General features: G+C 45.4%; 1 protein-coding gene across 2 annotated transcripts; it reads right to left on the reverse strand.

Annotated features, from left to right (window-relative positions):
• Positions 1-960: 960 nt before the first annotated feature.
• On the reverse strand, positions 961-8,987 carry LOC127331223 (arginine--tRNA ligase, cytoplasmic). 2 transcript variants are annotated; one of them, XM_051357294.2, is made up of 18 exons: positions 8,762-8,987; positions 8,603-8,712; positions 8,407-8,534; positions 8,195-8,273; positions 7,943-8,044; positions 7,612-7,827; positions 6,880-6,960; positions 5,869-5,952; positions 5,683-5,787; positions 4,793-4,971; positions 4,506-4,590; positions 2,631-2,832; positions 2,480-2,549; positions 2,266-2,335; positions 2,083-2,172; positions 1,920-1,988; positions 1,594-1,692; positions 961-1,471 (listed from the first exon to the last, which is right to left on the reverse strand). In XM_051357294.2, exons 2-18 carry the CDS (start codon positions 8,660-8,662, stop codon positions 1,361-1,363), a joined length of 1,830 nt encoding a protein of 609 aa, XP_051213254.1. In that variant the 5' UTR covers positions 8,663-8,712; positions 8,762-8,987; the 3' UTR covers positions 961-1,360. The 2 variants fall into 2 exon arrangements, with proteins under 2 accessions (XP_051213254.1, XP_051213253.1); XM_051357293.2 differs by having other exon boundaries at positions 8,603-8,716.
• Positions 8,988-10,661: the final 1,674 nt, after the last annotated feature.

Here is a 10,661-nt window from a genome sequence, read left to right on the forward strand (position 1 = left end):
CCTAAGTCCCCACGGTATTGCGGTCTATGATGGGTTGCAGCTACCGGCGAAGGAGTTTGGTTCGATCCCAGACTATCGTCGTGGTCGGGGTCCACCCTGAAATATATGGGAATAATGGGACCGGCGTGGACCCAGGGTCGGGGCATGCAACAAAGGGTGGGTGTTCGAGGTAGCGGAGGAACATGATTGGCTAGACCTTATACCGGGCCTCACACCATAGGAAGTGTGGACAAGCTCGCGGCTCGGTTGGCACCAAGGTTAAGATCTCTTATGGGTAAAGCAACACACCTCTGCAGAGTGTAAAGAACCGTGACCTGTCACTCCCTGTTCCGGGATATGGAACTGCGAACGCTGCCGGAAAGGAGCTCCATGAAGTTCTAGTAAACCGGTGAAGGCTGACGGACATAGTTCTTCTGAATAAAAGCAACCTTTTGAAGAAATGGTTATGAAAACCTGCATTGGTATTAGACTTTCCGGTCTAATGCTGTAGCTAGTGCATAAAACACCTCTTTCCTATAATGAACTTGTTGAGTACGCTCGTACTCATCCCACTCTTAAATCCCCTGCTTAGATATGGAGGCATCAAAGGAGGATCTATAGTGCAACTCGAAGGCCGAGGAGTCAACAACTACTTCAACAGACAGGAACCTGTCAGAGGAGTCAGATACCACATCCAACAAGGAGAAAACCTAGTTTAGTCATAGAAGGGAACTAGCTTCCTAAACCTAGCTCCTACTTAGCTAGAATCTATTCTTAGCCTCTATAGCTAGTCAAATACTCTACAAATAGAGCTCGTGATAGGATTAGACTACGAGTCGTTCTTCTGGAGTTTATTTGCAGATTTACCTCATTGTAAAGTAGGAGGCTGTGATGATCTTATGTAACAGAGTCAATGTTGTAATTCTATAGACATGCCTTGGACCCGCATATGTTTCTGTTGTACCATTCTAAGCGATATAATACTAGTGGAACGGTGTTTCATTGGTGTTATATCAGACTTGCATACTACACCATGCAGTGGTATGCCGGGTCACCACACCGACGGAAGCCATACCGTAAAAAAGTTTGAGAACTTCTTTTATGTTCTGTGGGACCTACTAGAGTTGCTCTAACCAGCAACGACAAAAGAGCTGCCACAAAATACTAGACACAACAGCAGATGACGAGCCAAGGGGGAGGCAAACCATCGTTTGCTACGGAGTTTCAACATGCTTGAATTCCCAAATGGGGCAATCGACCCAAATATGTCAAGGGCCGGTGCCAACCAGGCTACACAAGGACGAAATCAGAAAGCATGGAGAAGGGACATGTGGGAACACATGTATATATGTACATGAGGTGAAGGCTAAACATCGGCCAATCACAGCTTGTAAACGGGTGTGATTCCGAGAAATTGGAAGATCTGTCTCATGACGATCCCAGTCGCTTCGCAGAGCAGCACCCGGCTCGGCTCCTCCTCTGATCCTACCACCTGCGGCAGCGGTTAAACCTGGTGAGCTAGGCGGGTGGAAGGCTTAGCGCCTAGCAGGTGAAAGGCCTTTGCCATTTTCTCACTCTGGATGAATTTAACGATGGAAACAGAGACAAGTGTACCTGGCAACTGGTGTAGAACCTTGTGAACATTTCAGATAAGTTGTACAGGTAGTCACAAAGAACACTCGGAAGGAGTTCATTGCATGCCTCTTCAACAGCCTGACACAGATGGCGGCAAATAAAATCAATACAAACAGTATCATATCAAGTGACATACGCCTTGTCTGAACCCAGAAAGCTACTCCAAATCCTAGCACGTAACCAAAATGTTTGCTAATCGCTGTGGACATACACTGCTAAGCAATAAGCCAGATTAAAGTTTTCAGCTGATTCTCAGTCCGTCGATCGAATGACTAAATTTAGTTAGTAGTGTCAATCACACATACCTCTGCAAAACGGATAAGATGCAGTCCCAAGGCACGCTCATCTGGATGGCCAAGAGAAATGCTCGCATTCTAAGAGCAAAAAAGTCACAATTTAGTCCTGATGGCCAAAATTATTCATGCTCAAACTTTAACAGCATTAACACATAAATTTATCAAGTAGTACCATTTTTAGGTCTTCTAGATCCATGTTAGATTTCCCTATAATGGAGCAAATACGAGCATGAGCATACTGAAGATATACAGCAGTATTTCCCTGTTCACAAAGCAAATTAGGATGTAAATAACATGGTGAAGAATGTAAAATAGCCAAATAATTCAGTAAATAAATACTGGAGTCCAGGAGTACCTTAACACTTAGCATCTGATCAAAGCTAAATGTGTAATTAGTGAGTCTATTGTTCTTCAAATCTGCGTACCTATATTGAAGGTAGAAAAACATGACAATACTAATCAGATTAGGACTAAAAAAACTTAGTTGACTAATTTCAGCCCATCCCTCAAAGAAAAAACTAATTTCAGTCAAACAAATTTGCCTTCAAAAAGACAAAACTGGTACATACTTGACAGCACCATATCCTAGCTCCTTTGAAGTTTTATCTAATTCCTCATCAGTCCAGTCAACAAGTTTACCTGAACAAAACCTCACTTCATATTTTACGTGAAAGGTTATTATTAAAAACGCAAAAAAAAATCCATAATTGTACTGCTTACCCTTTTTATCGAGAAGTTCCACAAGTACTGATTTACTTCGAGATTTAGCCTCATCAAGTAGGTCCCGTAACCGAACAACCTCGGTGCTACGAGTTCGAAATCGCTTACCATCTGCACCAAGAACAAGGCCAAACCCAACATGACTTGTTTTCGGGAACTTCTTCTCATTTGGATCTGGGAGCCAACCAGCCATCCTGGCAGCCTGGAACAGAAAACAAAATAAAATAAAGATTTATTATCTAATATAGGCAGTAAGATCTAAAATGGTTCTCTTCATATAAAGAATGAACTAGTGTCAATACTACAATAACATATTACTTTTTGAAACGGAGGCAAAAGCTTTGCCTCAATCTATTAATTAAGAAGAAAGTGCCCAATTTTTTGGAGAAAATCGGGCGAAAACCAACAACACACACTTAGCACCCCGCCAACCTGGCTACCCACACGAAGCACAGACGCCATCGAGGAGAAAGACCCGTTGAGGATGTCATCGAGCGTCATCGTTGTCACTCCTCCACGAGACAGCGATTCCGACTTCACTTTAGACATCCGCCATCGAGACCCTCGCCGCAAACGACAACGGAACCCAAGTGAGCCTGTGCCAAACAGTCGACCCCCAAGCACGTCGAGGAGGAGGCAGCTCCGACTTCAACTGTGACCTTCATAGGAGAAGTTGCACGCCTTGCACCGACGCAAGCACCAATCAAGTGGCATCGTTGCCACAAGTCGCCTCGCAGCTCCGACTTCACCATCACGGCAGGGGTGACGAAGAACATGCCGCAACTCCGATCCGCTCACCATTGTCATCGTCGCCACGCAACCCATGACGCCAACACCATCCAACTTCCACGGGTCCCTCCGGCCTAAGCAGCTCCAAATCGATGCCCTCAAGAGGGAAGACGACACAAGAATGCCGCCATCGACCGATCACGGCGGATCTAGGGATTTCCCCGGAGCAAACCCAGACAAGAAGCCACAACGTCACCTCGGCGATGCCTTCAAGAAGGGAGCGGCGCCCGAAGCCGCCGCCATCGCCGGCCTCGGCCAGCTGCCGGCCGGCCAGCAACCGAGACAAGGCGTTAGCCTGGGACTTGTCGCGCCATCCTGCTTCGTGCCCAAGACCGGACCACCTTCTTCCACCATGCCCACCAACACTTCGCCGCTGCCCGGGGCAGCCGCCCCCGGAACTCCACCGGCACCTACCACTGCACCATTGCAGCACCACCACGGCCAGGGCCTCCCGCGCCAGCCAGCCGCGACGCCCAGACCACCCACGCCCGGAGCCGGCCCGCAGGGCCCAGATCCGACCCGGCGGCGCCCCGCCACCCTCAGCGCCGCCGCCCCCACACGGCCACGCGCCACCACCTTCCCCAGCACCGGCCACCTTCCCCAGCACCGGCCACGCAGCGCCCGCAACGGCCACTGCCCGACCGGCCCAGGCCAAGCCCAGATCGGGCCCGCCGAGCCGCCGCCAGCAGCCACGCACCATGCCGCCGGCCTCCGCCCGTCCCGCCGCGAGGTCCACGGCGACCTCGCCCCGAGGCCGCCGCCCCGGCGCACCGCGACGCCTCTCGCGCAGCACGCGCCCGCGGTCGACGCCGCCGCGCGCGTCTCTCCACCCACGCCTCCACGGCGAGATCCCGCCCGACACCTTTGGCGGCGAGGGCGCCCGCCGCCACCGCGGCGACGGCCAGCGGCAGCGACGGCGAAGGGGGCCGAGCTGAGGGGAGCCCCGGCGGCGGCGGCGGCTAGGGTTCCCCGAGCCGCCCCGTGCGGAGCGACGCGGGGTCAGGTTGTGGACTTTTTTCCAAAGTTTGTAATTAAACACAATAACATATTACTGATAAATATGAATGATACTCTCTCTGTTCTTGCCTTGAAAATCATATCAAAGTGCTGCTGCTGACCAACATCTGTTACATATATTATCCATTCTGCTTTCTCAACATTCAGCCGGTACCTTCAGAAAGGCAAAGAGAAAAGGAAAGGTTTAAGCTCACAAACACTGTCCGTAACAAACCAGCTGCATCAAATACGGTATATGGAGACTTAGATTAGAGAAAATTCTAAATAAGCACAAAGAAAGATTTTTTTGTTTGAACTTGAAGCACCCAGAAATATGAGGTACAGAAAAGACAGGTGAACATTATTCAGTAACTAACCAAAGAGCAGCTAAGTCTGTTGAGGCATAGTTGAAGCCACCATCTCTTTTAACCACAATCAAAGGGCTTTTATGACCTTCAATGAAAATTACGCGAGCACCCTTGCTTTCTTTTATCAAACCTTGGTTACTCAATTCCTCCAAAACTTGTGGGATATAAGGATTATAAAAGCTCTCGCCCTGAAAAGTGTGTATTAAAAGAGTAATTAGCTTTGATTCTCACGGTAAACATAAACTAGTAACCTCACTGCGTTCCTTCCGGGGAAGAGACAGATAACATATATACATAAGCATTCAATGGCAAGTGACTTAACAGAAGGAGATACAAACGCCTTGATCAGAATGATTTCAGATGAACTACAGCAGATTAATTTTATTTTTTACAAAAATGACTTTGGCCAAGAAAAATATATTTCTCAAGTCTTGTAAATATCTCCACATATTAGCTGGTAAATATAAAAAGTTCAATAAATCAGGAGTTCAATACACTTAATCTGGCAATACCAATTAATAAGTGAAGCAAAAATGTAAAATTTTGGTAGTAGCTGTAAATCTTTTCAATATTATGACAATGAGAAAATACGCCAAGGTGAATCAACTTGTCTGTTTGACAAAATCTTCTTCATTATGGTTGAAATGAGGGAAAGAAAATACTGAGCCTTTGAGCAAAAATTGCTAGTCAACAAACATTGCACAGATTTCAATTTTACAAAGTACAATAGTTCGTTTTCCATAGGGCAAGAGGGCAAACATCCTAGATACAGATGTGTTCGAGTTCATCTAAAGTCCAATTTGCATAATTATTCTCAGATTGCAGCTATATTTTGTCGATAATTCTGCTGGGTAACTTGTTTGAATAGTAAGTCAAATATCAGGAGAAAGTGATACTACCTTTTCTTCAAGTTGTACATCTAAGAGCTTGTAAACCTCGTCGAACTCGTTCCTGCTGATCTGACATATCCTTTTCCAAGCTGTACGATATTTCTCACCCCCTCCCTACAGCGTATATATAGCTTAGAAGAGAATGAGAAGACCATGATCCTGCCATTCTCCCGCATACAGAAAAGGTCAACTTACCTGTAACCGAACCACAGCTTGCTGAGCCCTAACCTTAAATTGTTCATCATTATCGAATCTTTCTTTGGATGCTTTATAGAAAAGCTGCAGCATAAAACCAAAATGAAACATGGTCATTTGTTTACCGAATCAGAAATTCTAACACAAAAGAAAAATAAGCACTTAGTTCGACCTTGGCAAGATAAGCATATAGATCAAGCGGGAGGCAGAGGCATCACATATATAGATAATTATTTACAGCTATTTCATCCTGACTGTATGCTAACGACAACCAATTAAGATTTTCTTCTGTGCATAGCTTCATGGGCTCCAACTAATTAAATGTCAGAAATGTATTGTTAAGGACTATAAGGAAGGCAATCAAGTAATTGGGTAGCTAAGAACAAGCAACCAAGAGGAAAATCCAATGGGCAGTGATATGAAATCAATCACCGTAGCCCTTACTTCCCAAGCTAAGAGATAAAATAAATAATAAAGCGGTGTAATTTAGTACATTAATCAAAACAATAGCATCACATGCCTGGCTAAAATCAATGTTACTCGAATTAGTTAAGGGATAAACCACTATATTGATGATACTGATGCATAGATTAAGCAATTTTAAGGATAACAAACAAGTGATGCAGCTATCTGGGCATAAAAGTTTATATGAATGCCACCAAGAAAAACAACAATTAAATAGTATGATTTATGTTTCAGCACAACAAATTACCCTAAACTCATAATTCAGGTCTTTTTCAACCATAAAGCTTATTATATGGATATCTGGTACCAGACTCCATGCATGCTTATATTCCAAATTGAATATGTTGATTGTGTGTATAAGATTTTTATGCCACATTATACTACTCCCTATGTCCCAAATTACTGATCGCAGATTTGTCTATATACACACGTATCTAGACATGTTTTAGTGTATAATAGATACATGCAAATCTAGACAGATCAGTGACATCTAATTAGGGACAGAGAGAGTACCAATAGTACCATCAATGCATGGAAACACCTTACCTGTAGGTCACCAATGGCCTGACTGCCAAGTTCCTCCCAATTCGGAAACTTTTCGAATAGAAATTCTATGAGCATTCCAAACTGCATTAATAAAGGTGAACATAGTTTAATGCGCAAGGAAAAAATCGGTTTAACATATAATGCCTCCATATTGGCAAACATTTTAGCAGTTACTAGTGCCTACAGAACAAGCAGAAGTAGGTATTTCTGCTAATGCAATGTACCAGATCACCAATTTCTCCAGCATATATAGCACAAGTATAATTTCAGTTTTTGCTAGTATAAGAAATGGTACACAGGAAATACTAGATACTAAGTACAGCATACCTACAAAGCTATAAGAAGCGGTCAAAGAGCTATAGGAAAACACAGATAGTGACTGGATAAACAAACTAGACTGAATTATGAAGGCGAAACAAGCTCTATTTTATCAGACTATCAAAGCACAGAAAACAGTGCGATAAAGCAGATCATAGGGTACTAGGTAGCATGTACAGATGCAAAATAGCATCCACAGATCCTGTCACAAAGAAGTGAACCAAACTTAATGCATTAATGTGTTCCACAAAATAAGGTACACGAAGCCGATAACGGATGCAGGCAAAAGGAAAAAGAGATAACCCTAGTGAGGGAAAAAGAAGGATGAGTCTGAGTGCATAACCACACTGTCTATGAACCAAAAAGGGTAGTCGGATTATTGTAGCAGTAATTTCAGCACCAAGAGTCTGTTACCTGTGTACCCCAGTCTCCGATATGATTGCGGCGGAGAACATAGACATTTAAGAACTCAAGTATGCGCGCCAGTGTCTCTCCAATGATTGTTGACCGAAGGTGGCCAACATGCATTTCCTTTGCGATGTTAGGGGATGAGAAATCAAGCACTACCCTCTTGACTGGAACAATGGGTGCCCATGTTTTGATACCATTTACAAGCATATCTTGTATTCTCTGCAACAACAGAGTATTTCAGTATTGGCGCTTAATTAGCATGAAAGAAGTGTAGTAGCAGCAGCAGCAATAGATGCAAAGCTGCTTGCAGGTGAAACAACTAGGCCATACATACCTTTGCAATCCAGGTGTTGGATAGTACGATATTCACAAAACCAGGACCAGCAACAGAGGTTGATTCAATAGCATCACAGGCAGGCAGGTTCTCGGCGATGGCCTGTGAACAGAAAAATCCAGCATGCATGCATGAAATTAAAGGGAATGATGAGCGAACAAGGAAACAATTATTGGTGGCGGCGCCGATGAAAGAATTGAGATATTGCTGAAGTAATAAATAAATTATAAAAGGATATATGGTCGCTCAAACCTGCCCGATAGCATTGGGGTTTCTGAAACTCGTCCCGGCTGATCCTTGAACTCTTGGCCACAATCCCATTGCGTTGTTGCTGCATATATTATGGTTTTTAGATACAATCGCGGCGTATTTGCTCATTGAAGGGATACTAACTAAGATACTCAGATGAAACGGACACACACACACAGCTGAGCTGAGCAGGCAACGAAATGCAACAACATTACCACTGGTAGTCGCCAAAGTTTTGCGCGCAAACCTCAACCATGGGTTGTACATCCACTTGAGGCGCCGTCGCACGGAGCGACGACGCCACCAAGCTGGAGATGTGCTGCTTGACACTCCCTGCTGCTCCCTGCAGGGCGTACGTAGCAACATGAGATTAATTGGTGGTACGGGGAAAACAAAACAGCGGGTACTCACCGGCGGTGCAGGTTGGTGCGGCTGCGGAGAGGCGGAAGTGGAGGCCTCGTCGTCTCCCATGGTGGTTGAAGCGTAGCACGAGTTGTCTCCTCAGTCGGTAGTGCGGTGACCTAGCTAGATAGATACAGGAAGAATGAAGATTAAGTCCAACAACAGCACCGAAAAAAGGGCTGAATCGGACCTGCAACTCAACTCTGGGCGGCACAAGCGTTTACCAGACGGGAATGGGAGTCGAGGGATCACCAAATCGCGGGGAGTCTCCTCCTCGATCTCACGAATAAATATGATGACGTGCCTTGCTTGACGGGCCCGTCAAGTTTCCATTTCCCGATATCTCGCTCCGAGCAGTCAACCAGAGTCAGAGGCGCGCCGCCCGTCGCCGAGCTCCACCGCGCCCACGCCGCTATGGACTCCTCCACTGCTAGGATAATGGGGTCCGCCCCCGCCGCGGCCGAGGAAGATGGCAGCGCCGGCGCAAGGATTTGGAATCACTGGGAGCGACACAGGGGCCGATTGAATCAATTCCTACATTGATTCAATTTGGATTTGGAATGGAGACGAAGGGATATGTCTTTTTTAAACAGAAGGCTCAAAGACCCCGACTTTGAATTAACAAAGCCCTCGACCGGCCAGGAATATAACACACCTCGAGCACACACACGCACACCGCTGGGGTTACCAGTTTACAATACAAGCACAGGGCAGAGCAAAACGACTCCTACACAAGAAGAGAACGACTACACTAAACAGAGAACTTGAAGCCTTGGGGTCGTCGTCTCGAAGAAACGAAGAACAGAGGAAGTCGCCGGCGAACACCACCGGAATCCCCACGAACTGACTACCGAAGTGCAGACGCCAGGCACAAGAGACCACAGAATGGGAAGCAAGAGAACGCCAAAGTCTCAGAAGCAACGCCTCCAGGAAGGGGAGTGACACCAAGGTGACACCGTTGCTCGATCCATCAAGGGTCAAGGTTTTCACCTAGAGACATACAGCCGTGATGGGGCCAGAGCCGAGGCTCAACGAAGACGCCTCCAAGGAGGAAAATGGCGCCCACGGGCGTCAATCAATACCGGCTCTCTCTTAAACTATGACATCTAACGGATTTATTTTGTAGAGATCAGGTGTCTCATATTTTTGTTACTATGTCTAAGTCAACTTCTTAGTCATTGTATAAATTTTCTCATACGTGCTATTGTGCTAATATGACACGAACAAGTGGCTTGCAACTGATCTCTTCAGTTTTCAGTTGTAGGTGGATTGCAAGTGAGATTTTTTCTAGTTGCAGGTGAGCTACAACAGAGATTTTCCAAATTACAACTAGGTTATAATTGAGATAAATATTCATACCGTTAGATTTGCTTCAAGATTCATGTTGGCATATGAGTTGCACAAGTTGCACATAATTTGCAACTAGGTTGTAACTCGGACTTAGATAACATGAATTAACTGAGATTTAGTAAAGACTAAGTTGCGCCAAACATCTAAAAATAATATGAAAAGTTCAAAATATATTAGGAGAAGACCGAAGTTTGAAAATTAAAAAACTCTGGAGTTGTATCTTTAGATTATGTCAAAGAAAAGGCCTAAAAAAATACGTAGATGCTCGTAGATACGCACACTCTCCTATAGATACACACAGATGTACCGTATGAACACCTTGAGAAGACCGAGTCCGAGAGGTTGATCCAATCAGTCCCACTAATATTTAGCCTCTTCCCAGTTCAGGTTTATTGTTCAATATTTTTAGACCAAAGCAGAAATACTGAGCAATCCACACGCGGTGCACCACCGCTACCCACGATCGCAGAGGAAGCTCCCGATGTCGATGTCGCAGTTCAGTGCATTGCGTCGATTAGGGCGTGGTTTCGCAATGTGCTTCTACAGCGACAACTATTCATGGCAACTAAGCAGCTGGAGACGTGTGACATGTACCATCAAAACGCTCTACCAAAGCCTAAACCTAAACTGACAGCCGCACTAGCCAGGTAGCTCGTTCTTCCAAGGGAACACATCAACAAGTGATAAATATTGAAGTCTCCAAGACGCCCTTGCAAAA

Source organism: Lolium perenne, chromosome 2 (assembly GCF_019359855.2).
Source record: "Lolium perenne isolate Kyuss_39 chromosome 2, Kyuss_2.0, whole genome shotgun sequence".
Taxonomy (NCBI): Eukaryota; Viridiplantae; Streptophyta; class Magnoliopsida; order Poales; family Poaceae; genus Lolium; species Lolium perenne.